The sequence below is a fragment of the Strigops habroptila genome, assembly GCF_004027225.2.
Source record: "Strigops habroptila isolate Jane chromosome 13 unlocalized genomic scaffold, bStrHab1.2.pri S16, whole genome shotgun sequence".
Classification (NCBI taxonomy): domain Eukaryota; kingdom Metazoa; phylum Chordata; class Aves; order Psittaciformes; family Psittacidae; genus Strigops; species Strigops habroptila.
Window position 1 is genome coordinate 4,835,247 of NW_022651054.1, and position 27,827 is coordinate 4,863,073.

The 27,827-nt window shown below is 44.0% G+C and overlaps 1 protein-coding gene across 2 annotated transcripts in view; it reads left to right on the forward strand.

Annotated features, from left to right (window-relative positions):
• The window catches only part of SPNS2 (sphingolipid transporter 2), a 128,378-nt gene that overhangs the window by 32,721 nt on the left and 67,830 nt on the right, over positions 1-27,827 (forward strand). For both annotated transcript variants that reach the window (XM_030472707.1, XM_030472708.1), the window contains exons 2-3: positions 2,236-2,301; positions 26,650-26,786. In XM_030472707.1, coding sequence (XP_030328567.1) covers positions 2,236-2,301; positions 26,650-26,786 — 203 coding nt within the window. The remainder of the gene's footprint in view (positions 1-2,235; positions 2,302-26,649; positions 26,787-27,827) is intronic.

Below are 27,827 nucleotides of genomic sequence, written 5' to 3' on the forward strand. Positions count from 1 at the left end.
AATAAGCCCTGTCTCCGTGCCCATCTTGATCAGCATTCCTGGCTAGGTGCTGCCTGTGTTTCATCTCAAGCTCTGCATCAGCATTAACATTGTCTGATTCAGCTGGGAAGATACTTTGAAAGGTTGGCACCATGTTTGCTTTGTGTTTGTTCAGTCCTGAAAATGCCAAATGTGCTTAAGAAATAATAGGTGATAGCACTAAGGAGTGCTGTGTAGTCATGAACACATCCCAAATGGCCACCAGCCCTGCTGAGAGGCTGTCTCGAGAGCAGTGGTGCCTGTTAGCTGCTCATGGCTATTTTGAGATCCTCCTGGAACACAGGTATGAACTTTAATCCGAGAAAGACCTTGTCAGCCACATGTGGTGGCTTCTCTTTCTTGGGTTGCATGAGTTTTGTGAGACGCCTGGGAGCACATGTCTGCGAGCAGCATGATCATCGTCTGGAGCCTGGCTCCAGCTCTTCCTGCCTTCCCATCATCTAGAAGCAGAAGGGAAAGTCAAAAGCTCTATCATTTCCCTGTATTCTCTCCCCTAGTCTATCATTGCTTAATTGTATCCTTAAATCTTATTGAAGTTTGGGCTGAGTCATTGTTATGGTGAGGTGGAAACAGAGGTGAGCAAATATAAGAGGGCTGGAGTATGTTCCCCTGTGAGCATGCTGAGCAGGAAAACTGCCACAGGAGAGAGAAACTCCTATCACTTCAGAGATGCGTTGCATCAGCTGCTTGCTGCTGCCTCTAATTTAATGCTCTAAATCCCATATCAAAACACCTGTAGACCAAAGAGATTATAAACTAGACTGGGAGTAGGAAAGCTGTGCCAATTAGACATGCAGATCTCCCTTAATCATCTGAGACCTGCTTCCAAGCTCACACAGGACTTGTAATTGTGGTTCTACATTGTCCTGTTGCATTGACTACCCACAGAACCCACTTCCCTCGCCACCACCAGAATAAAGTTGGAGGCTTAATCCAAGGTGGCTGCACTTCAGTGTCCTAAATGTATTTCATTTGTGGCTACAGACAGGTATTGACACACATTGATAAGATTCACACCCTTCCCCACCCAGAGCCTTCTGGCAATTGTTGTAGGTTGAACTAACTTACTGGGCAGACATTGGTAGTCTAAAGCCAACCTGAATGCTGCCCTGTGTAAATGGTGATGTACAAGCAGTACAGAACAGGACAAATGAGCTTTCTTGCTTTTCCTTCCTTCTCTGTTTTAAGTACCTTTAATTTACGTCTGTTTTCTTGGCATTGTCCCAGGTGTCTTCTGGGTATAGTTATCTCAAGGTCTTGTATTTATTTGAGTTTGTCATTTAGTGTGATCCTAGCAGACCCAAAAGCTAAGATATTTATGGTGCGTGAGTTCAGGTTACTGCTTAGTTGGTCCCTGTGACCTGCAGTGATGAGAAGGATCACTTTGGAAAAAGCCTCGGATCAGGCTTTGAACTGGAGGTGAACTTTTATAGATGCTCAGTAGAGCTGGAGAATGGGGGTTCTGGTGTTTTGGGGAATACAGTGGCCTAAATAACATTATATGGATGAATATATCTGATACCACAGTGCTAAATCTAGGTGAACATGTAAACACTACAAAACCTGCTCGTTTTGCTTGTGCCAATTGATATATTGGGAGTTCAGGGAAGAGGGAAGGTTGGTTTGGGTTCTGCTGGTAGCTACTTTAAACCAAAAGTGACACTTGGTCACTCACTCACCTTTACTAAGCTATTTAAATGTATTTTCTACATTTGTTTTGAAAATGAGAACCCCCCAGAACTACCTAAATGTGAAACTTCCATCATTGCTCCTATTGCTGTGTCATATCTCCTCCCAACAGAGATCTGTTAAAACTTGTATTGGATTCAATTTGTTTTGTGGAACCATCTGAAGCACCTAAAGGACAGAAGCAGTTTCTCTGTATGTCTGTAAAAGAACAGAAGGGATCTGGATTCTGCAGAAAACAAACCAAAAGAAAACTTAAGTAGAAAGGGAAGACCAGTTGCTTATGCACCAGGATTTACTTCTCAAACTCTTTGCATGATGCTGTATCTGCCTTTATTGTAGTAGCCCACAATTATTGAGTGTGCATGGATAGAAAAGAAGCCAATGTGCAAACTTCAGAAGTTATGTGTCCAAACTACTGGACTTTGAAGCTTTGCTCATGCTTCACAGAAGTTGTATGCTTTTCAAAGGCTGAAGGCACTGAGCTGCTTCTTTCTGTTTTCCTTGTAGGTGTGCTACTAGACATCCAGCAGCACTTTGGAGTCAAAGACAGTGGGGCTGGCTTGTTACAAACAGGTAAGAGGGGTTTTTTTTCTTCCTGGTTTTTGTAACCTTCCTCTTCTCAGAAGGGTGCTCTCAGATTTCTTCAGCTACGGCCCTTGAGTGCATAGGCTGTGAAATATGCTCTGAGGAAGATGCATGAACATGAGGGGTTTTTGCTGGTGGGCAGGAAATCAGGGATCAGAATGGCCCAATGGCAAACCAACCTATTTATGACAGCTACATTCAAATAGGAGTCGACTACATCCTCTGTGTCAGAAAACTCATGATAAACCAACAGCAGGATCCTGTTATTCTCATTTCTAACTTTCTGTAGTTGGTAAGAAGTGTGGTGTATGATGCCCTTCATTGCTCTAGAGAGAATCTGCTGAATGTACAGTAATTGGGAGTACAATGTGGCATGGAAATGTAAAACTCATCAGGACAAGTACCTGAGGATGAGAACTGGAGGGCGGGCTCACAATCACTGCATTCATGGAGCTCCTGGATTAACAATATCCCGATGATTTTGGTGCTGTTAGCTTCAGACATTTCTCTCCTTGTGTTTAAGAAAAGACTGTTGCAATCGAGATGTCCTTGTAATATAGAAGCCATTTGAATGTTGCAGACATCTACAGACAGAGCTGTACAACCCCAGGACAAACCCAGCTTTCTGGCCTCTAGTCCTGTGGTGGTTTAGAGGAGTCCCTTTGTCAACAGGCTGGATTTGATGACATTGAGCAGCAGTCTCATGTAGTTGTGGCAGCACATTTGATGTTAATGGAGAGTTGAAAGAACTAGCCAGAGAGCAAATGCAGGATTTTAAGTAGAGAACCCTGGTTTGGAAACTTCCTGCAGAATTATTAGTTGGAGTCATAGATCTGTGGTGCTGTGGTTGTCTTGTCACTGTCATCTGTCTGAGGGAACCACACTGGAACAATTATATCTCTGAAAAAAGTTAGAATTCAACTAGGATTAGAAATAGTGTGCCAGAAAGACATTTTTTCCATGCTTTTTTTCTTATGCTATCACAGTGGATACCAAGTGCCTGTCAGGAGCTTGTCTGTGGAACTGGAGCCAACAACAAAGTGTATATAATCATTCATTCTTTATGATCACACTAAAGGCGAGAATGTTCTGAATGTTCACATGGCCTTTGATTTCAAACTATGTGAACCACTGCAGTGTCTCCTCCTTTTTATTTGCTGCAACCTGTGTCACAGCAGGGTCCTTGTGTGGCTACAGCTTCTTGGTAATGCTGCAATAGAAGCGGTTAATAACAGTTTATATTAGAGCTTTAAAAATGCTTTCCTTGGGGGATGGCAGAGTTCAGGTAAGCTGATGTGTGCTGCACGTGTCCAGAACATAAGGCTTGAGCTTTAGAAGTGTTACTGAGTATAAGGAGCATCAATCAGTTAGGCCCAAAGTGGCCCTGGTTGTCCGTCAGCCTCTTTTCTACAGCAATTAGTTGTATTTATTTATTGTACTCAGAGGAACAAGTCCTCAATGTATCATTAGACACAAAGTGCCTTCAAGAAAATATACTGGTGGAAAATGACACTTGCCAAAGCATATATTTAATCTTCATTCCCCTCAGTGGATTAAAATCCTTTTGCAGATGATTTACTGACAGCAAGTAAGAGCTAAGCTCCAACAGGGCATTTCATTTGTTAATTGCAAGAAATGTGATTTATTTCTCTAGCAAACATATGGGGCATCTGAAAACAGCATCACTGAGGTGCTGTGAGATTGCTTCTGAGTGTGCTGAGTGTTTAGAAACTGGTAACTGTTGCTTTAAGAAAAGCAACACTTTCTCTTGGTTTGTTTTTGTTTTTTGCTCATCTGAAAACTGAGGGCTTGATTTTGCTCCTGCAATATGGATAATGATGTATTAATCCCACTTGCATCACAGGAAAAGAGTGCTCACGAAATCAAACATCATTTCCCATAAGTAGGGGTAGGGGCACATAACTGGAAACTTATTAAATTTATTACTTCAGCTTATCAAGTTTCCGTGTTGGCAACTGGCCCATGTCACAGGTACCCTGAACTCTGGTGGAATAACAGAGTGCCTTAAACCACCATATAAATGCTCCTTTTTAATCTTTTGTCTGTTCTCTAAACCTGACCTCTCTGGATGTGCAAATCTGGAGTAATGGATGCAGAGTAAAAGCATTTGACCAAGGTTGCAGAGGAAGCCTGCAGTAGACCTGGGACCAGGACTGGTATCTCCCAGACTTCTGCCTTAACCTTGAACAGTTCCTTTGCGAGCAGAGACAGAAATATCATTCTCTTCCCAAGAGATGGTCCTGCAAACTAACTGAGTGATGCGAGACGAAAGGCTGCTCATCCTGACTGTGTCCTCTGAATAAAGAGTGGATTAGTCCTCAGGTTGTTAATCCTGCAGTTAAATGAGTCCTAAATGAATTTACAATGTTAATGACAGGGAGTGAAATGTAGTATTCACTGGCAGTTCATATCACGTATTCAACAGGCTTTAAAAAAATAAGAAAAACCAAGGCTGCACACAAATTTAGGAAGAGGTGGTGCTGCAAATTCAAACAGCAAGGGGAAAAGCAACCCACCAAAGGCAGTGGATGATCCTGCATTCATACCATAACCCCTTCTTTGTAGGCACAGCCGTCTCACTTCAAACATTCAAAAGCCAATTCATATACTCTCAGCTTCTGCTGCTCTCTGAAAGCAAAGGTGACTGCTTTCTTAGGAATCGCAAAGACAGGATTTGAATTTCTGTCATCTTTTCTATTAATCCCAAGGTACAAGCTACTCTTTGCCCAGGAGGTATAATGAAAACTGGTTAGAGGGGCACTGTGACCTCCCTGTATGGAAAAATCACAGGGACACTCCAGCCTCATCCATAATGGAAAGGAACAGAATGGGGCAGTCTCTGCAGCAAGGATCCTGTGACAGCAAAGGACACGCTGACAGATCACAACTGCTGCTTGCTCAGTGCTATTGTAGGGTAACAGACATATAACTATGTTAATTCCAGAACCTTGGTTCTCTCTGGATGATGCTATAATTTTGTGCTGGTCTTCCTTTTTAAAGCACTACATGTGCAGTTAGATCAATATTGGTTAAGCCCACTGAGCTGTCCTGCAGGTCTGCACCCGAGCTTGTGCTTTTCTCAGCTGGAGAAAGGATAACACCTTTGCTCTATCCAAAGGTGATAGAGCATCTCCTTGCCTGCTCGAGCTGTACAGCTGTAGTCAGTCAATACATTTATAAGCCAAGCCATGCAAAAAGTGTTTCCCATGTGTGGAGTTAGGTAGGAGCAGCAATTTGGACTCACCAAAACACCAGGCCTCTAAAACCACAGTGACTGAGAAGATGAACAGCTGGATTTGTAGAACTGCTTCAAAATAAAGTTATCCTTCCATATATACTCAGGCCATAGGAGTAGTGCCCAGGGCTGTATTTTGGTTTTCACTAGATTTCTTTTTCTCCTTCTTTCTTCAATTTTTGTGCTTTATTGCTCTGCCTGCTTTCCTTGCCCTTGGATTTATTTTGCCTTTGTGTCTCTTGCCAGTGTCTATTTAGCACACCAGAGCTCTAATTGTGATAGTGCCTGGCTTTCAATACAGTTTGTCTTCTGTAGATCTCAGGATGTTTTATACAGGGAGGCGTGAGGCTTGCCCTATTCTACAGATGGGGAAACCACGAGAACCAGATGGGAGAAATGACCTGCCCTAAGTCACTCAGCAGGTCTGAGGCAGAGCCAGCACAGGAACGCTGGTCCAGCTCCTGAACACACAGCATTCAACTGGGTTAATGCTTAGACCCAGAGGTTTGGTCCTTGCTAATGGGCACCTTCATCTTCCAGCCTGAGATGCTCAAGCTCCAGGGTAGGCGCATAAACCAGTGAGGACTTCTGCAAGTGGAAACTGTGTGAGGCATCAAATGAACAGTATGGCAAGAATTCCATTGAAATGCAGAGGGGAAAACTGTCTGTCTTCAGAAAGAGTATAGGGATGTCATTAGAGGAAACCCTGGTAACCAGGTTTATGCCATAAGGGCTGGAAGCAAGGAAGTGTAAGGAAGTGAGAGATCCGGAAGGACTCATTAAAGATGAATAATCACAGATAACTGGGGCTCTGAAAGAACTTGTGTCTTCTCACGTGGAGAGAGACTGGCATTCTCCCAAACGCCTTTCAGCCCCTGCTTGCCCGGAAGCCTAGCAATCCCAGGTACTTTCTGAAGTCTAGTTTTGGGCTCCTTTTTCCTGGAAGGGTCAATTCCAACTAAAACTTCTGTTCATATGAGAAGCAAAACCTTTACCGACCTGAGTTCCTCTACCTTTTGAGCTGACCTAGTGTAACCTTGCGCTATATTGCAACCTTGCAGAAGTGTTAGCAGCTCCGGTGTGCTCTAAGCATATGCAGTGAGTAGGGAACTTGAAATAGTGGAGGGCAATGATGGGATAAATCAGACTTGCTAAATTGAAGGGTTTTCTTTCAACTCCCTTTGATTCCCATCATCTTGTCATTGGTTCATAATGACAGCCTGTGCTCTGACATTCCTTATTTATTCCACACAGAGATCACCTGCTCTGGATGCCAACCTTGAATATATGTATACTATATGAGTTGCAGGTGCTGCATGTTTCTTTGCTACCATCTGCTTCTACCTGAATAGATCCTGTCTTGCCCCTCATCTGTGCTATGCATAACTGAATCAGATCTTCATCTTTCACTTCCTACTCCACTTGCTAGAACAGAGGAGCTCATATTCTGGGCACTTTCCGGTTTAAAATTCATGGGTTTTCATTTTAGGTGAATGACTTCTTACACAAGAAGACCTCCCAAGGCCCTGGTGTCTCACATGCCCAACCCAGCACGCAAGACAGAATACTTTGTAGTTGCTCTTCTTGATTGATTGACTGCAAATGGTTTGGACCACCATGTCCTACCCAGAGCAGGTCATGCCACTGTCATCTTCCCTTCCCCCAACCATGCTAAGCATTCTTAAATCCAGGTTACTTCTCTGGCAATCTGGGACATGCCAGGACAAGGTGGAGCTCTCTTTTTGCCAGAAGGAGACCCCTAAGTTGTATCAACAAGGAGCAAAACGTTTTTTCCCTATACCTGATTTTGTATCATGTTTTCTGAACTCCTCCAGCCTTCTACGGCATGCTACTGATCTAGGGGTTGAAGAGTTTGTGTAGAATAGCTCCAGCTTAAGCAATAAAGATGAAAAAGCAGGGCTCTGCATTCAGTATGCCCTGATTAATGTTGTGACACGAGTAGGTCTTTTACTTATCAAGGAGTAAGTTAAGATAGTCCAAGAGCCTGATTATTTCCTGCTTAAGTCCTTTACAGGTTCCAGCAGTCCTTTTTTCCTGTGTGCTAGAATGGTATCTGCTGTGCTAAGAAGCCATGTCAGTGCGAGGGGCTGATTCATGACAGCAGTTAAGCCTATGTGGAAATCTCTCTGCAATCAAGAATGAAAGTACTTCCTTGAATCAGTGAGCAGGTTACAGGAAAGGTGTTTGTGCCCCCGTGCACCAAGGACCCATAAAACTGGTGTTTACAGTGTGCACTCCCACCAGACAGCCCTAGACTGCAAAGTAAATCATGTCTGGTGGGAGAGAAGGGGCAGGGAAGAGAGAGAAGGTGTCCTTGTCTTCTGATGGGAGGGAAAGGTCTGAGCTAGTGTCGTGCTTTGGCTTTTTGTTGCATATGTCAGCAAGTGAGTGCAGGCCACTAGAACAGGGCATCTCTCCAGACTGGCTTGTCTTCAGTAACATCTTGAGTGTATGATACTGCATGGCCACTACCACAACATAACAATTCATTTCCCATCCTGTCTTCCTGCTTTGTGGAAGGAAGGTTTGTCCTAACTCTTGCCCTTTCAGACAGGGCAGGTGCTCGGGCTGGTTGTTGCAAGAGAAAATTAAGCTTGTGCTGCCTGTGGCAAGTCTGTTCTCTAAGTAGATATTGGCCTCTCTTCCCTTAGGCTGTAGTTCAAGCACCTCTTGCCAAGGTTGTGTTGGCTTCTGTAATTTATTATAATAATGAGGGGAAAGATTTCCCACAGATTTTAAAGAAGTGGTTATCCTTCCACCCAGAGCCCTAACAGTTTTTCACACAGCCTGTCCATCTTCCCCTGCACATGTTCCTCAAACCTCAGAATTTCATTCAAGCTCTTTATAGTGGAAGATGGGATTTTTGGTGGTATTGTGTAATTCTTTTAAAAAACAGCTTCCTCTTAATACCAGCTGCACAGTGTCACATAGAGGCATCTGCACTGTGTGTTTCATGCTCATGTAGCTCAGAGGGGCGAGTCTCGACACCTTTGCTTTTTTCATTAACACCACATTGGTGTTGGAAGAGGGAGATGAACAGCTGAGTTACATTAACAGTTTCTTTAATGCAATTATTAGATGTCTAATGGCTGCCAGTTGCTGGAAGAGAGGTGTGTACTTATATTCAATACCTCACGAGTAGCTTACTTTTTTTCCTTGCTTCTGCAGTGACAATGAAAGCTTTTGGTAGTAAGTGGAAAACCTGCTTAGCTTTAATTCGTGCTTTTCACTGAGCCTGTCATTTTAATTTCCAAGTATGGTGGCCAGAAGAATGTTTGTATATGGTCTAAATCAGAAGGAGCCCTGTATGTCTTCTCTGTACCCTGATCTAGGTCTGTGCATACAGTTGCCACTGATGCCTATTGGGCCCAATTTAAAGGTGTTAGCCCAGAGTGGGAGAGTTGATTTTAAGGGAAGTTGGATCAGGGTCTTCTGTGAACTGGGAATGCAAAACCCGAACTTTTATAGTACATTTTTCATATTTAATATGCTTCATCCCAGGGGAGCCATAAGTGTTCTCTCATAAAAGATGTATTTTAAGATTGTTTTGGTTTTGTCTTGCCTCCCACACCTGAAGCACTCTCATTTTCCTAGAGCACAAACCTCCAGTTCTGCAGGGCAACATACTGTGGTGTGGAAAATGCAAGCAGTGATGTTCATCCAGAGATCTGAGATCAGGTGATGGAGAGGTCAGGTTTGGTCTGTGCCCACTGAGAGTTTTCTAAATTAATACAGTATGGTTGGAACCATTGCTTTTGGAGGAGGTGTGACAGGCTGAGAGAGCTGGGCTTGTTCAGCCTGGAGAAAAGAAGGCTCTGGGGAGACCTTAGCGCAGCTCCCAGTGCCTAAAGGGGCTACAATAAAGACTTTTGACAAGGGCCTGTAGGGACACCACAAGGAGGATTGGCTTTAACCTGCCAGGGAGGAGATAGAGATGACATCTAAGGCAGAAGTTCTTCCCTGTGAGGATGCTGAGGCACTGCACAGGGTGCCCAGAGAAGCTGTGGCTGCCCCATCCCTGGCAGTGTTCAAGGCCAGGTTGGACACAGGGGCTTGGAGCAACCTGCTCTAGTGGAAGGTGTCCCTGCCCATGGCAGGGGTTGGAACTGGATGAGCTTTAAGGTCCCTTCCAACCCAAACCATTCTGTGAGTCTATGATAATTTGAGAGAGAGAGAGAGATCATCTGGATAAATCGAATGGTCTTGGCAGAGTGCGAGGGAACTTGGAAGCACTGAAGACACCCTCTTGCAATGAAGCAAAGAGCTAGGTATTAGTTGTAGTACAGCAGTCATGTAGTACGCTCTGGAAGTACCAGGGTGTTTTCACAGTAGTGAGAATGCTGGGATCCTAGACCAGTCCATGTGATCATTTTGCTTCTCTAATAGTCTCTCTTGAGTTCCAGATGGCTTGTTTTCCAAACCAGTGCTTCTCAAACTTTTTTGGCTGTGTACCAGACCACTCTGCATCCTTACAACCAAATTTTTATGGCGATTTATCATCAGACCACTATAAAACTACTATTGCTGTGTGGCTGGCTGCAGACAACTTGCTGTTACCTTGTGGAACACAGTTTTGGGAACCATAGACTTTAACTATTCCAAGCTGCTGAAATAGCTGGTGTGTTCCAGGCAGAAGCAACATTCCAGTATGGGCTGCAGCGATTCCCATGTATAGACTCACAGAGACTTGGGGAGGAGTGACTCATTTGGACACACAGATGCCTGGTTTTGAAAATGAATTCCAGGGCATCAGTTACGTCAAAAGTGCACATTCCTCATGGTATTCGGTGCTGTTACCAGCCTGCAGAACTAGATTCCGGTTAATGCAAGCAAGTCTCAATTGCATGAATGGTGCATTGTTGCACCAATTCAAAAGAAATCTCTCAGTGCTCTCCCCTTACCTTCAGTATGTGCACACATTCCAAGATTCTTCCTGTATGCTGATGTAAGGTTGTAGAGCAAAGACCAATTTTCTTCTCAGATTCTGCAGGGAACCTGGTTTTGGAAGGAAAATATTACTGACCATAGTCCATTAGCCCAAGTCAAATATAGTTCTCACAAAAATCTAATGTACACAGACATTTTTTTGCTAAAAACCTCTGTAGTTGTTTTCAAGTTTTAGTCCAATGATTGAAGATGGTTTAGGTTTTAAATCTCAGATGAAATACAAACTCTTACTGGGATGAATAGGAGGAGGAGGGGTTCACACACATTCCTCCTGTGTTCTTTGCTGTTGCAAGCAGGTTGGTGCTTTAGTTTTCAGTGGAAAGGATGTTTCCAGGGAAAATTAAGTTCTGTCTTCTATTATTCCCCCACTCAGTTATACCTCAGGTTATTCCTAATTAAACATTTGGACAGTTTTAACCATTTCCTCCTTCCATCTTTTTCATCCAGTAATGTTTGCGGAAACAAGACTTCTTTTACATATTTTCCTGCATCATTCTCCTTGCTCTTTGAACATGAGCTGAATTGGAGATGTGGCAACTCTCATTTTTTTTTCTCTTGTGGGAGTGTTGAAGTGAGAACATGAATAGTAATATACCTTTCCTGCAAAGAGTTGCCTTAAAGAACTAAGAACTTATGATAACTTTAACTTGCTTATTTGGAGCTACACTAGTTTTAAATGGACGGTTATAATAAATTATACTTTATTTATACTTTATTTATACATTATATATTTTTATATCTATACTTTATATATTTATACTTATACTTAATTTATTAACTGGTCAGACTTGGAAGTGAATGAGGGAGGCAGCACAGATAAAGCAGTTAGAGCTTTGATTGCGTTTTCTAATTCTCATGGCAGTGGCCAAGGTCTCTCTTCTTTGTGTCTCTTCCCTGTTCTCTTTCTTCTCTAGATCATCAGTGTGTGGAGGCAAGGTGATCCCTTACCCTGTAAACTTGTAATGAAGTGCTTGTTCAAACTGACTTTGTGGAGAGTTTTGGCTGAGTGATTGTGAGACAGCTGAAATTTTCAGGCTAGGATTCGTTTGTCTGGATGTTTTATTTGTCTGGACAGAGGAGGCCACGAGGATGATCAGGGGCTGGAGCACCTCCCGTATAAAGACAGGCTGAGAAAGTTGGGGCTGTTCAGCCTGGAGAAGAGAAGCTGCGTGGAGACCTCAGAGCAGCTTCCAGAGTCTGAAGGGGGCCTATAAGGATGCCGGAGCGGGGCTCTTCGTCACTGACTGTATCACTGTAGTGATAGGACAAGGGGTGATGGGTTCAAACTTAAATAGGGGAAGTTCAGGTTAGATATGAGGAAGAAGTTCTTTACTGTGAGGGTGGTGAGGCACTGGAGCAGGTTGCCCAAAGAAGTGGTAAATGCTCCATCCCTGGCGGTGTTCAAGGCCAGGTTGGACAGAGCCTTGGGCAACCTGGTCTGGTGTGAGGAGTCCTTGCTCATAGCAGGAGGGTTGGAATTAGATGATCTTAAGGTCCTTTCCAACCCAAACCATTCTATGATTCATAGTCCAGAAACTAGACTCCATTGTCTAGGCCCCAGACAAATAAACTTCTGGCGACACCATGACAAGTTTTCCCCCAGGGTTCTGTTTTCAGCTGTGTAGGACTGCCCATAATGAAGCTCACATGGCTCCTTGGGATGTTTATGATGGTGTGGCCTCTAGGGAACGGAATGGAATAGGCAGTGAACACAAACGGACTTCACATGGGCCACTGGGCAGTCATCAGTCTCACCTTATACATATGCAGGCCTGATTGAAATGGGCTTTTCTAATATGTTAACAATCCCTGGATTCAGCAAATCTGCCTTTCCTATTTTCCATTAATGTCATTGATGATGCATTTGCAAACCTTGTGCACTGCAGTATTCATTTCAGTACGTTGCTCTCCAGTAGTACTCGCTCTTCCAGAAAGAGAGTAGTCAGAAGAAACTCCAAGTGAGTGATTATTGAAAACAGGGTCCAGTCATGCACCATGGATATTGAAACTACTGTTAACCCTGGCATCTCTTACAGAGGTCATGCTCTTTCATCCACAGATGCAAGTTTAGTTGCAAAGCTCACTCCTGCAGCTGCAGTTCAACTTGGTGTGAAAGTCGGTTTGCAACTTGCAAACCCGCTTTGGGATGGCACTTTGGAAACCCATGAGGGTGATAATCTTAGAAATAACATCTGTAAGACAGACAGAAACCTGATTCATTCTCCTTTTCCTTTTCCAAACCATAGCAAATTAAACACTGGAGTGTGTCAGTATTTCAGCCATTTCTTTAAATGAATTTATCCCTTTTTGAAGGCCACTCAGCCACTCTGGAACACTTTGTCTAAATTGCCATTTATAACAGCAAGAGGCAAAAGCATTTCTGAATACTGACAGTAAAATTGAACCAGCAAATAATTCCTATGGAATAGCGTTGGCCACTTCTAGTTGAGAGTGAGGGTTCATTACACACTCCGTGATCCCTCTTCATTGCAGGATGAAGACTGCCTGTCATTGTAGGTGTTTATTTGTGGCCTACTGTTTGTTCAGCTCTCTTGTCCTGTTAGTCAATATGTAATTGCAAATTGCAGTCAATAGCAATGTTTCTTTGTATTTACTTTGTGGTACAAAAGCCCATTGGAATATTGTTGGCATATGAAAAAGTAGATGGATAAGCCTGTGGTTCTGTACCCTGGCACAGAGTTAAGTGCAGATGGACATTGTATGGAACAGGATAGGAAGTAGGAAGTTATTTATGACCCCTATTTTGTTCACAGACTGCTGCTGCTTAAATGGTGCTGAGACTCCCTCTAAAGCATGCTGGACACTCACTGCTGTGGGAGTTGAGGGAATTCCACATGACAGAATATCATGTTCCTAATGCCTCTGGCTCACTGGTGGATCTTGTTAGGGTGCTGGGGTTTGGTGGTTGTCTCTTGGAGTTTAGATGCCAGTCCCAAAGAGAAGCATAGATGGAGTTACCTGATATGTAAGAGAAAGCAGCATGGCAACTGCTGCAGGGCTAGAGCCTTGCTTTCTGCCAAAGGTAGATCCTGACCCACACTGCACTGTGTATCAGCCTAGGTCAGTGATTTAAGGATTTATTTCCTGGCCCTTGCAACTACTGGAGAACTGTGTGAATGCACAGGAGTAATAAACCAAATAAGACTTAGCTCAGGGTACAGGGTAAGTGCGAGTGCAACTGGTTCCTTCCTTGCCTTTTAGAGTATTCATGACTCACAATGAAACTAGACAGCAAGTGCATTTACACACGACACTCTCGGCCAATGTGTCTAGTCCAGTTCAGGCAGCCAGCCCCTGAGTGTACTCACATTCTGTCTTCACATGCATGCCCTTCACTTCCCTCTTGCAGGAGTGCTTTTAAAGATAGTCTGTGTTACTGATTCATTCTTTCCTAAAAATAAGGGGCGTAATGTAAAAGCACATAAAGTGATCAACATCTTGAAAAGGCAGAGAGGTGTTTTCCTTCTGTTGTCCTTGGAATGCAGAAACAATCAGTGCAATCAGGTCAGTTTGCTGGAAAGCACTCCAAAAACTTAGCAGTGAACAGTTGGCTTGTGGAAATGAATGTCACAAGGGCCAGAGCTTGAAAGACCTCAGATCTTTATGTGGATAACATATTATAATTCTTTGGAGGGCTTCAAAAAAGCCTCTGAGTAATTCAGCTGCCTGTGTGGGAATTTTGTGTACTTTCCTCAGAAGGATCTGATAGCTGTCACTGTCACAGGCAGGATGCAAGGCTACATGGTTTTCTGATCTGTTGCCATGGTTCTGATGGCTTTATGAAGTGGTCTCCTGAGGTTACATGAAAGATCTTTGATTGGGGGACTTGTTATTATTATTTATTCACTGCCAATGCCTTAGGCAGAAAGATGGACATCGCCGTTAAGGAGAAATTGTGAGATTCCATCGAGAGATGCTTTTCTCTCCTTCTGTGTTGCTGCTTTTAATTGAAACACAGTCAGCAGGACAGAAATTTTCTCTGTAAAATTAGTGTGGTTTTGGTCCCTAATGGGTGGTAGATATATAGCAAGAGCTGTCATTGCATTATTGCACTGGACACTGCTGTATTTTACAGGCATCTCAATAAAAAGTAGGCAATTGAGCAGAACAATACTGAAATTCCCTCTCTGACCAGCAGGCAGCTTTTAGGAGCAAGGGTTTGGTGGGCAGAGTTACAAAATGTATGTTTCCTCCACAATTAAATGTGGAACTATCCATACCAAGCACTAACATCCCTGGGAGGTAGGGGAAGTTGGAGGAAAAACTTTGAGGAAAATAAGACAATCCCAGGCTGTTGGTTTAACATCAAACAAAAGCAATTACCCACAATTGCTTTTACATCCATCTTCTCTGTGGACTTTAGCATATTCCCATTCCATGGTGATTCCTATTCCTAAAAAAGTGAATTAGCATAAGGTGGCAGATGGCAGGATTTTAAGAGCAACCCAGCTTGTTGATGCTGCCTGCATCTTAGAACAAGTGACTAAGAATCAGGTATTCCAGCTGTCCTCTTGAAGTTCTTGTAATGAGAGGTACTATGTTTTCATCCCTTAGAATTCAGCTTAATCTGACAAATGTTTGCCTTCGTTCATGTACCTAGAAACAGGCAGTTTACTGATCTGCTATAAAAGCACTCTTGGAGGTGTATGGCTTGAGTTGGACGGGTATCAATTTTGCAGAAGAACAGGGTGAAAGGAGTTTGCTACCAAACCACTTCTCCTTGCACATGTCCAAACACACGTTGTGAATGCGCTTTCTTGTCCTTCCCTGTCCAGCCATCGGTGCTCCTGCGCTTCACTGATAACACCAAGCAGGATCTGGAGTGCCCTGGAGGTCTCTCATTAACCCCAAAGTGTTTCCTGTCCCTTTTCCATGTGTTTACATGCTTTCCCCAGGGATTTCGGGAACGCGTAAGCTGCAGCTATGCCTTCAGATTTAACTCCCAGTAGGACAACTTTGGTGGATGTCAGTGACGGGCATTAAAAGCTTGAGAGCAAAGTCTCATTTGGTCCCTCTGTCCTGGCTGGAGTAGGGAATGTTTTAAGGAGGCTGTCAGTGCTGTGGGAGTTGATAGCCCATTGCATAATTAAAATGAGAGTATGGCCATTTTCCCTTCAAAAAAGGGAGCATGTGTTTTGCCAGGCCAGCTATAGATGGTACAACAGCCCCCTAAAGAACTGTAATAGTAATTAAAAAGAAATCAATCAGTCCCACAGGCTGCCTGCAGAGAATGTCAGAGAAGAACCGTGTCCCCCTCCCTGTTCCCAAAGCAGAGCTGTGAGGATTTGCAAGGCTTTGATGTAGCTTTTCCTTGCCTCTCTCAGCATCCCTGCAGTTCCCTCTGGGCTGATGGCTGCAACATCCCCCCTGAGCCAGTGCACTGGTGGAAGGCAGTGGCTGAGGGTCTCTTTCAGGCTGAGACTACTACCAAAACCCAGCCTCTGTGCTCCAGCCTTCCCCAAAGCCCTCACCCTGTGATGGAGCTGTAGCTGGGTGAGCTCTCGTGTGCCCTCGCTGTTGTATGGCGTGTTCATGAAGTGCATGTGTGGTTACTGCAGGGCTTCTCCTGCTTGTAAATGCAACCAGCAGCTCTTAGGAGCTCATGTGTAGAGCTCAGCAATGCATTCCTACTCTGGAATACAAACCCAAACAAAGCTCTGGGATAAGATGAACATTTGATGAACATATGTCAGATGAACATTTCTTTTAGCAAGTTTCCATGAGTACTGTGGCATGAGAAGCTCTTGATTCCCCTCTAAAGAGGAAGCACTTCCTATCACATTGTTTTTCTTAGGAAGCTGCTTCTGTTGGTAAATTACATGTTAGCAAAGAATTTAATAGCAACATACTGACCTTTCAGAGAGTCTTCTCTCTCTCCTGTTCTTTATTGCCACAGAAAGCAGGTTTTGAGATTGATTTCTTCTAATGCACACTAGTTAGTTATTTGAAATTAAAATGTTAGTTGAGGGAGGATGCAGGATTAGCGGCGCAGTTGTAAAGAAGGATGGTAAACCTCATGTTAGGGTAAAAACAGTCTTCCCCGTCTGTCTCAAATTAGAAACAAGGAATATTACTTCTCTTTATATGAGATACAAATGATGTATCGTTCCATCAAGAGAATAACAGATTGAAAGTATTTTATTGCTAGTTAAATCTAATTCCTGGTACTCAATGAAGGTTTCAAGGATCAAAGGATTTAGATTATTCTGCATTATGAGCTTTAGGCTGTCATTTCTTGGTGTTTAAGTGCACTCTGTGATTGAAAAGCCTTTGTGGGCAAAGGTGCCCATAGTGTTCCTGTCCCTGGGGAACTGGCTTGCTTCTGGTCTCCTGCCTCTGCTGCCTTACTGGGACTGGTCCTTCATGTGGGTTGCGGCAATCCCAAACACAAACACAGGCTGGGTAGAGACTGGATTGAGAGCAGCCCTGAGGAGAAGAACTTGAGGGTGTTGGTTGACAAGAAGCTCCCTAGTACTGTGTACAGTTCTGGTGTCCCCAGCATAAAAAGGACATGGAGCTGTTGGAGCAAGTCCAGAGGAGGCCACGAGGCTGATCAGGGGCTGGAGCACCTCCCGTATGGAGGCAGGCTGAGAGAGTTGGGGCTGTTCAGCCTGGAGAAGAGAAGCTGCGTGGAGACCTCAGAGCAGCTTCCAGAGTCTGAAGGGGGCCTACAAGGATGTTGGAGAGGGACTCTTCATCAGGGACTGTAGTGATAGGGCAAGGGATGATGGGTTTAAACTGAAACCGGGGAAGTTCAGGTTGTATATAAATAAGAAGTTCTTTACTGTGAGGGTGGCGAGGCGCTGGCGCAGGTTGCCCAAAGAAGTGGTCAATGCACCATCCTTGGCAGTGTTCAAGGCCAGGTTGGACACAGGGGCTTGGAGCAACCTGCTCTAGTGGAAGGTGTCCCTGCCTGTGGCAGGGGGTTGGAACGGACAAGCTTTAAGGCCCTTTCCAACCCAAACCATTCCATGATTCTAGAAGTCTATGAAGGATAGTTTTCACTCCTCGACAGTCCCCTGATTTTTCTCCCCATGTGGCCAGACAAGCTCACAAGGTGGCATAAGGGAAAGTCTAACCATTTCTTGTAACAGATGCCACCTCTGTTTCCAAAGGCTCCTGTGAATGTGGTTGTAATGTGCGCCTGGTATCACAACTGCAATGGAAAAAGACATATCTCAAGTAGAGGAAGAGAGTAGAATACAGTAAAGATCCTTTGGGTTTGTGGTTATTTAAATAAGCCACCTTTCATCTAGCCCTGAGCACTTGGTATAGAGATCCTCCTGGCAGATACCCTGCTGGAGGTTGGTTTGTGATCAAAGCTCTCAGATTGATGGCATGTGTGCAGGATGTCCTGGAAAACTGCACAGAAAGGGAAAAGCAGAACTGCTGTTCTTCCTGATGCTGACTTCCGTGAGTGCTAGGAGTGATCACTGGCTGTTTCTGCCACAGCAGCTAAGATTGGCTTAGGTGCATTTTAGTCATGTTGAGGCAAAACCAACCTTGTAGCAGCATCACTCGTGATGTCGCAGTGCTGCAAAGCCATTGACCCATTGCAGTACCTCTGGGATCTCTCGTTTAATTCCAGATTGACCAGGATGGATACAAATCCATGCTGATTGGCTGCTAAGTTAATGAGGTTTCCCTGCAACCGAGTGCACATCAGCAAACCGGCCCATGTCACGCACTGTGTGAGCAGTGAGCTCACGCAGCCAGGAAGGATGATGTCCTCTTTCACCCCACTCTGTTAACCAAGAGTCAGAGCCAGTTAAGTGAAATGCAGAAGAAATGGCAAGCTTCTGTTACCTGCCTGGGTACTTCATTGCTTTACCCTGTGAGTGTGCATGTGCAGGGTCAAAGGCACTTGTGGGTTTAGAAATACAACTGAATTTTGTCCCTGCCCATGGCGGGGGGTTGGAACTAGATGGTCTTTAGTGTCCTTTCCAACCCCAACCATTCTGTGGTTCTATGATTCTGTGATTTATTTCATTGTAAAAGATGTTCAGTGAGGCCTGGCTATCTGCTGGTCACCCAGAACCAGCTCACTGCAGAGTCAGGCATGCACCAGTTTAGGCACAAGGGAAGCAGTGGACTGTAAGCCGTACACTGGAACCGTTCCTTTGGATTGCTGCCTGCAGCACTGTGCTATGAAGTACATCTCTAGGAACACAGTAACTGGTTTATTGATGTTCAGGTTGCCCAAATTCCTTTAAAACAGTGGTAATGTAATCACTGTAATTCCCAAAGTGAAAAGCAGAGGTGAGTTTGGGTTTTTCCTCGTTTCTTTTTACATTATGTCGTCTGTGTAGAGCTGTTCAAAATTGAATCTTGTAGCAAGTTAGCTCCTGCTCCAAGTCAATTTGCTGGACACCCAGAGAGACTGAGCAGCACAGTAAAACACCACCTTTGCCACTGTACACTTACATAAAGAATTTTGAAGTAGAGCATGAATAGAGTTGGATGTGGAAAATGGTTGTGAAATAATAACTTGCTTTAGCAGTAAGCAGGATATAAATGGCTGAATCTTTAAATGCAGCTTTAATTGACATAATATTGGAAATTAAGATTTAAGAAAGTGGAAAATTTTAATGTTGTTTTAGATCTTGGCTTTTTTCCCTCTCCTTCAAAACACTGATGGCCTGAATCAGGAAACCAAGTCTAATTTCAGAGTTTGAAATCTTATAGCAGTATTGGGGGGAGTAAGTCAGAGGATCATTGCTCTTTGGGGAGTGCTGGTATGTTATGGACCATAGGAGTAAGGACCAGAGAGTGATCAGTTTATAGAGATACTGACATAGGTGCATAGAAAGTAGCCTGGAGACATTGTGTGTTTAAGTCTATGTGGAAGGCAGTATGTATTATGGCAGGGTTTGTGTTCTCTGCAGTGTGTTGGACTTGATCATTTCTGGGTCTCTCTCTGTCTTGTTATACTGGCTGCAGACACGTCCAATCTCAACCTGCCGGTAGCAGTGCCAGAGTCGGCAGTGGTCAGCTCACTGGTTATAGTCACCTCTCACTGGTTGTCATGAAACTGCCCTATATCCTCTGAACAGCCCTTAAAATGAGCCCTTTAGAAGACCAGAATGACAGTAGTTAATGTCTGAGAGGTGCGATTTTGCTTCCATACTGAACATGCAGCAGTACTTGCAGATGCACTTGTTGAGTTGAATGTCTCATGGTTTGGTTTGTATTTCCGTGATTTTGCCTGTAAGTCTGCTCATGCAAGGAACTGCCATGGCCACTGGCCTCTCATCTTTGCCAGTCTGTGGGCAACAGCACTCATGTGTAAGGGCTGTTTCCCTTTTCAGCCTTTGCTTTTTTTAGAGTTACTTCTTATAGCTGTTGTCTAGGCATTTGGGACTGGAGAGGAATACATCCCCATCCCTATGTGACAGTGCGGAGTGAGTGAAATACCTCTCACATCCATAACATCCCATACTCATCATGGAATGGATCAATGATCTACTCTACTATATATGGCAGTTTTGACAGCAATTACTTACATTTGACCACAGTGGTTTCTCTTTGCCCAGTACAGTTCCTCTCAAAGCTCAGGTGGCATTAGTGTGTTATTGGGCTGGTTTTCTGGCTATTCTTATATGATTTTCTGTTTCCAAGGAGTGGATTTCCCAGCAATTCCCACTGAAGCAATTATTCTTGTTGGCTAAGGTGAACAAAGCCAGCCTTCAGGATATGCTTTGCTGGGAATATAAGGGCTAACTTTGGGAAGAATCTGATGAGGAAAAGGGGTGGAATTATCAGTACTGGATTCTTCCCAAGGCTGCATCTTGTGTATTGTTGAGTCAATCATGGACTTGCCAGGCAAGCTGTGTTCAGGGCTTGTCTGTCTTCATAAGTGATGTTTTTGTAACTGGGTTCTGACCTTGTCACAGCAAATGAAATTGAGTGGTATCCTACAGCAGCTGCCTTCTCGCTGTAGGTGTGTATGTCAGCTCTGGGTGTATACAGTCATCCTAAACATGTTGTTTATATTTTACATCAGTTTGCTCTAAGGAAAAACCTGGCACCTCGTGGTGCAATGTGCTCCCTGCAGAGAAGGCAAGATTGGAGCTTGGATACTGATGAGTAGCATCAACAATAAGGGAAACACAATCTAGAGTGTCCTGCCAAACAGAGAGCTACCAGAGAAATGCAAAGTGTGAGTAATTAGGTCCACACCTTTTAAAGCACTGCTTTTCTCCTCATTAATTTGCTGAGGACACAAGCACACAAAGCATTTATGACATTCTCTATTTCATCTTCTACTGTGGGCTGTTCTAGGAGAGCATTTCAGGCCACATCCAAGCCAAACAGTTGAATACTTAAGTCCAATTGATTTGGTGTGTTAAATGCGCCTCTGTTCAATGCTGTCAGTATATGACAGCTTTGCACGACATACGGAACTGATGGTGTGTTTCAAAGCTCCTCACACTTGTCAGAAACTTCTAGTCTGCATGATAGTCTGGAACCCAGTGATCTTGTGCTTTGCACTTGCCAAAACGCAGCAACATGATCCATCTGTTGGCTGTTGAATTAGAAATGAAGTAAAACAAAGTCCATGTGGAGAGTGATGTAACAGCATGTACCTATGGCAGAGTTTGTGATACTGATGATTTAGAGGGTGATATTTTGTACAAGCAATTGTATTGTAAGAATTCATCTTCATCCAAGGATGAATGTTTTCGATCCCAGGGCCTTGGGTTGTCCTGCAGTCAGGTATCGCTTTTACCTTGGCCATGTCACCATGCTGTGTCTGAGCTATCAGGTTCAGTGGTTAAGTAGCATGAAAGGATCTTTGTTCTTGCTTAGCTTGTATGGTGCTATAAGAAAAAAAATCCCTTTCAAGCATAATTGTAGACCTTCAAAAATACCTCTAGCATAGATATGGTCCTGTGAACAGAACACTGCTGAAGCTGAAGGCCTGCACAGCTTCGAGATTTCTGTAGTTCATCCTGGGCAGGTCACTTTGCTGTATCTGAACTTCCTTCAGCCCTGAAGTAGAAATTAATGATGTTTAACTTCCTTTCTAAATTGTCCCAGGCCTCACTGTGATTAAATGTGCTGTGTATGTATGTGTTGAGTAGTAGTGTTAAAGCATAAAACTATAATGAAAATAGAAATAAAGAAGCATTGCAAAAACATGTCTTTGAAATGGAAGAGCTGATTGGGCTATTGGGAGAGTCTTAATTCACCGCTGCAGGTAGATGGCAGCTGGTCCCATCAGCAGCTTGAGAAACCCCTATATCCACAACTGAAAGTCCCTGGAGTAGAGGTCGCTCGAAGACACCCCAGCAGGGCAGCGTCTCATGCAGCAAGAGCAGGATTGTGCTTGTACACACCCATAAATCATCCCATCCAGAGCGAGCTGGGTGTTGAGGTGTTCTCATTGTTCGGAAATTTGTTGTTGGGGAAATATTAACAACCTCACAGCACGTAGTTCTTTGCCATGTCTAAGTGGATTGCCAGTCCCTTGAGGCAGAGGCTGTCTGGGTTTGCCTTCCACAGAGCCAAACACATTGTCAGCACTCAATTAGAAGGGTATATATGGTTTCATGCTGACTCAGAGCTCAAAGATAGCTACTATATTTTTCTTGTTGAGCATCCCTGTGTAGAGAGCGAGTTATTTTTATCTGAACCTGAACCTTTCTAGCATTATTCGTGTCAGGTAAAAATAAACCCTGTGTACTTGAAGTGAAAAATGAAAGAAGGGATCTTTTCTTGGAGGTGCCTGTGATCCTATCAACCTTCCAGTAACAGAGGAAATTCAAGGTCTGTTTTTGCCTCTGTCAATGCCTTTCTTCCTTCTTGCTTATACTATGTGGATGACCTGCTGGCAGGAGAAGCAGGAGATGCAAAGGGCTGATCAGTCCACAGAAGAAAAGAGCAAGTGAAGACAAAGGGAACAGTGTCTTTGGAATCAACGGGTGGGAAGCTAATGGGTCAGAGCCGCTTCAGGGAACAGTTGTAGAGTCAAGCTGGTAAATTTTTGTTTACAGGGAAAGAAGAGAACAGTAAGAGCAATGAAGTCTGGTTCCAGTAGGCAGGAGCTTTTTGTGACTTGGAGTCTACAGTTTCTCCCTCTAACTTCATCTCCTTTGCTTCCACTCTCTGGGGGTTTACTTTTCCAATGGCTACACAGACAGCTCCTGAGAGGGGAAGGTGAGTAGCAGCTCCCTGGCCACAATCCCTGAAAGATGACTGGAGGTACATGAAGTGGGCAGCAGAGGAGGATGCTTTCCTGCTCTGGGGGCTGTTTGGGTGGGAAGTGTAAGGTTTGTAGGGTTTTTTTAGGCTGCACATTGTTGTAATTCCAGCCATGCATGGAAAAGCTGGGCAGTCCTGGCTGCCTGTGCACCTGTACAGGGTGCAACAGGCATTCCAGGGCAGAAATAGCCACCCAGCCATCCTGTTTGGGCAATTAGACTCTTCCTGCATTCTCACCGCAGCCAGCATTTCAGCCACAAAGGGAGGCAGAAAGACAGATGGGATCTGCTGTTGAAAATACCTGTACTTAAAAGAACCTCCCTCCTGGGATGGCATTCATTATGTGTCTGTTATTCATCCTTGGCTCACATGATAATTTGCTCCTGCAGAAATGTGTCTCAGCTCCACCCAGTGCTGGGACTGAGCCACCTCTGCTGACACTGCTGGAGATCACTTACCAAGAGGAGTTAGCTGTATGGCACATATAATAGTGACTGACATAGCTACACCTGCACATAGCTGCTCCAAACACAGTCACTTCCAGCTCATCCCAAATCCCAATGGATCTCTAATTCGGCCCTGGCTTGCAAAGCACATCTCTTCAAGAGCTGAGGTGGTTTTAAGTGTAAATGGGAAGAGGAGCTGTTGATTGGGAAGAGGCAAATGAAATGCCAGCCTCTGTCACACGCTCTCCTAATAGAAAAGATTTGTGGCAGTGGGCTGAGCTGAAGCAGCAGCTGCTGTGGTGTCACTTTAGTATTAACTGGGTGAGTGCAAGGAGCAGAAATGCTGTGGAAGAGGCTGGCATAAGGGCCCAGGCTCCGTTCCTGAAATGCATCCCTCTGCCTTATGCTGCAGCCATCTTCCTCCACAGATCGATCCTGTTTCTGCTGCCCCTCTCCAACTGCATGTGCTCACAGTGTTCTGTCTTCTGGATGAGTTCTCTTCTTTGTGGTGTTTAGTCGAACAGAACCTCAACTAGAGGAACTTAGGTTTGCATCCCACCTGGTAACGTGCCCTAGATTCATTCACCTCTGTTTTGCCAATCCAGTCTGGTGTTCGGGAGTCTTGTCTGTCATTTGCAGGAGTAATCGTCAAAATTGATTCATGGGAGATGCCTGTAACAGGCAGATCCTTTTGACAGACCAGCACAGCCATCATATTGTGCATTTGTTTGAGTCAGTCAATGCTCTGATGCATATTTGGGTCATAAATACTTTGATATAAATTGCATTTATTACAATGACAGCTGTGTTCCATTACCTATTATTTATTAGGTTCTGCTGTCTTTTCATTTTACACCTTGTGGAGCTGTCAAGTCAGCTCCTTACCGGTGACAAAGCGCACAGCTCAGTTCGAAAGCTTCCAAAAATAAATTCTCCAGAGGGATTTGAGTACCAGCAGGATGTATGTTGTTGGAAAGGCATTGGACTCTCTCTTCTTGGTTTGTTTTATTGGAAAGAAGAGGTTTGTGCTTTTTGCCTGTTTTTGCCCATGTTCCAAAATGAGACTTTGTGCTCGTGATCCAGAGGCGGCTGAAGCTGATAATCCCAGTGATTGATGTGAATTTTGGATCACCCCCTCCATGTCTCAGAGTTGAATTAATCAGGTTATTTGGCATTTGAAATCGTGGCATGCTGACTTGGATGGTTCTAATTTTCCCTCGGAAGCTTTTTTAGCTTCATGTCTTTTTACAGCATAAAAATGGCAGAATATCTGATTCTGAGATGAATGGATTTCAGTGTCCTTCCAAGGGTAAGGTCAAATTGCAATGGGCACACTACTCTGTACGAGTCAGAGTCATTTTCTGCTTCTCATTCCCAATCCACAGTCACGTATCCTTCGTGCCAGGTTGCTACACCAGCTTTGCAAGGTGCTGAGCACTTGGGTGTTAATTCAGGAAAGCACTTAATCATGGAATTGATGACCTTAAAGCGCTTGGTATAAGCATGTGCTGAAGTGCCTTGTTGGACTGGGGCCAGGGCAGATGTACCTTTGCAGAACAGAGATTTGTGAAGCATTTCTGGACTGCTGGAGCCAAGTTCACCAGAGACGAAGGGAGCTGGACTGTGCTGCTGGGGTGGGTGAGCACGAGGTCTTCCTAAATGGGATCAGCTCCATAGACATGGGGCTGGTTTCCTGGGGACAAAGTGCTAAGCGGGGTCTCAGGGTAGCTGAGTAGTTTCTCTGTAGAACACAAGAGATGAAAACACTGGGTAAATGCTAATAGTTTTACTCAACAGGTTTTGTTTGCACAGGAATTTGGAGATAGATGCAGGGACTGAGGGTTCTATCAATACAGTTTATGTGCTAGCATAAGACCACATTGCTCATACCATTTGTATTGAAATATGTGTGCTATAATGTTGCATGTGTTTCTTTTCATGTCTCAACGCTTTTGTATTGTCTCTATTTATTTTACTCTCAATGGAAAAGGAGTAAATCTGTAATTCCAGTCAAATAACACAGTGCAAAATTGGTATACAAACAGTCATATCGCTCACAAAATACAGATGCAAATGGGTAGGTATTATTTACAGAGCAGCTTTCACATCTTAATGTACTAAAAAAGAAGAGGCATTTAGAGAATTTCATAGTTCAGCATTCTTTGTGCATATTTTTGAGCTATTGTGTATCATCACCCATGAAAAATTAATAACCTGGTTCTTAATCACCTTAATTTTATGCATGCATTCCAACCAAGGGGTGTGTGTCCTGTGCTCTTGCCTTTTCCTTCCTATTCTGTTCCTCTCACCCCCTTTTACGCAATTAAAGTAGGTTGAGGTTAGACAATGCCAAAAGCCCACCCAGGAGCTGCCCGATAACTACAGTCATAACTCTGTGACTGAAGAGGGGTCTCCAGGTATTCTGGTGTCCCACCCAAATCCCTCTGCATTTGCTGAACCAAAGACAGACAGTGAAAGTCAAAAAGCTCATACGACATGGCAGTAAAATCAATGTAGTTGCTCTCATCCAAATCTCTTACATGCAGTCAAAGCCAGGTATAAATCAGCTGAATATCTGGCAGTTTCTGCCAAGTTCCAAATTAATCATAAATATGGTGTGAGTGCCTCATTTCAGGCGTTCTCAGTGGTGTCACTGGCCACATTGTTTTGAGCTAGGCTAAAGGAGTGAACTCTGAAGCTTAAGAGATTTTGCAGAGTTTATTCTATCCAGAGCCTCATTCCTACATGACAAAAGGTCCTGGTTTAATGCTTTGGAGTTTTGGGGGGTGAAGCAAAGGGAAAAGGTGAACTTGTAGTCTTTCAGCTGAGGACATTCCTGGCCTGTTAGGGCTTTGTAGGTTAAAACTCTTTCTTTTAGTGAGATGGGTTTAAATACAAGTCCAGTGCTGGTGAATGGACCTAACATGGAGACAGGAGTTGTCTAACCACAGGGCTGGTGCCAGTAGGACAGTATCAGTGTTTACTGGTTTTCCCTCACTGTTTTATGGTTGCCTTAAAATACTGCTAGGAAGGATGAAAGCACTTCAGTTTCTGTGCCCTGGATCTCTCTGTGCCCTGGATCTCTCTGGTCTCTGCTGTCAGAGCCAACAATGAGCCCTTGCCTTGCTTTCTGTTTGCTCAAAACTCCTTCCAACCTCTACTTCACTTTCCCAATGACATTTAGGCAAAAGCTCTTAATATATTCTGTCTTAGTTTTGCCCATCTGAGCTCACAGTGGACTTTGAGGGCTGGTGCTTTCAAATGTAATACGAGTTCAGTGGCACTGACTTCTGAAAGCCCATCAGAATGTGCAGCTTTGTAAGTCAGGGCTGCAGAATGTCTAATTAAATAGAACTGCTCTCTAGGGGATTCGGCTTGCAGAAAATTAGTTTTCATGTTCTTGGCCTGATGTTTATTAAACGTTTCTTTCCTCCTTTGCAGTTTTCATCTGCAGTTTCATGGTTGCAGCCCCGATCTTTGGCTACCTTGGGGACCGTTTCAACAGAAAGATCATTCTCAGCTGTGGCATCTTCTTCTGGTCAGCTGTCACTTTTTCAAGCTCCTTCATCACTGAACAGGTAAGATCTTTGGAAAGGCATCGCAGTGTGCTCAAAAGGAGTGTATCCCTCTTATGTATATTTAACATATAGCATGTTGCATTATCTGACCTTCTGTGGGTGAAGTGTGAGCTGTGTAACTGTTTTCTTAACTATGAAAGCTGTTATTCTTTGATTCATTTGATTCATAAAAAATATTGGGTGAAAAGCAAGAGCTTCTGTTGACATAAGGGCTTTGTTGTGAGAGAGATCATAAAGAAAATTTAAAAGGCTTTAAAAAAGACTTGGGAAGAAAAAGAATCCATGGCTACATAGTGGTTCTCCTGTCTTCTGATATCTAACAGAAGCCGTTGGCACTTGTTGGGAAGTCTGCTCGTGGTATGTAGAATGACAAAATGCATCCAGCAGTGGGTTTATGCATATGCTGAGTTTCCTGTCCAACAAAGGCAGTGAAGGTGGATGATAGCATAGAGATTAGACACAGATTCAACTCCTTTAACACCATCTGATGGATATGACTGGGGAACTCATGATGGAGTTGTCAGGCTCACTTAATTTTGTCAAGCAATGCACAGCATCCCTCACCTGCTTTCAGAGCAGCCACAAAACCCCACTTTGAGGACTCCTCATTGCATTCATTTTCTTGCCTGTCAGAGACACTTGGAGGAAATGATCTGGCAGTTTCTAGGGAAAAAAATATCCTCTTGTTTCGATCATATTAGAGATGAGGTTTAATTGCTGCAGGTGGCAGCATTCCTGGAGAGACAGATCACGGCTCCTGGCGTCATCAGACTGATTTCCCCAAGGGAGGCAGGGGCATTCCTCATCCTCTCTGTCCAGCTGCGTTCCAGAGATTGCGACATTGTGGTCATGCCAGAGAATGACAACCAGGGCCTGAACCTCTCCACCCTGCTCCCTCCTGCCCACCCACATGCTCTGCAGTTTCTAATAAAAGAGAATTTCCACCTAAAGTGGGCAGTGGCAGTCACACGTTTGTCTGCCTTTCATGTTGGGTTGATTGTTGCTGTGTTTCTAAAGGAAAATGCATATGGCCAAATGTAG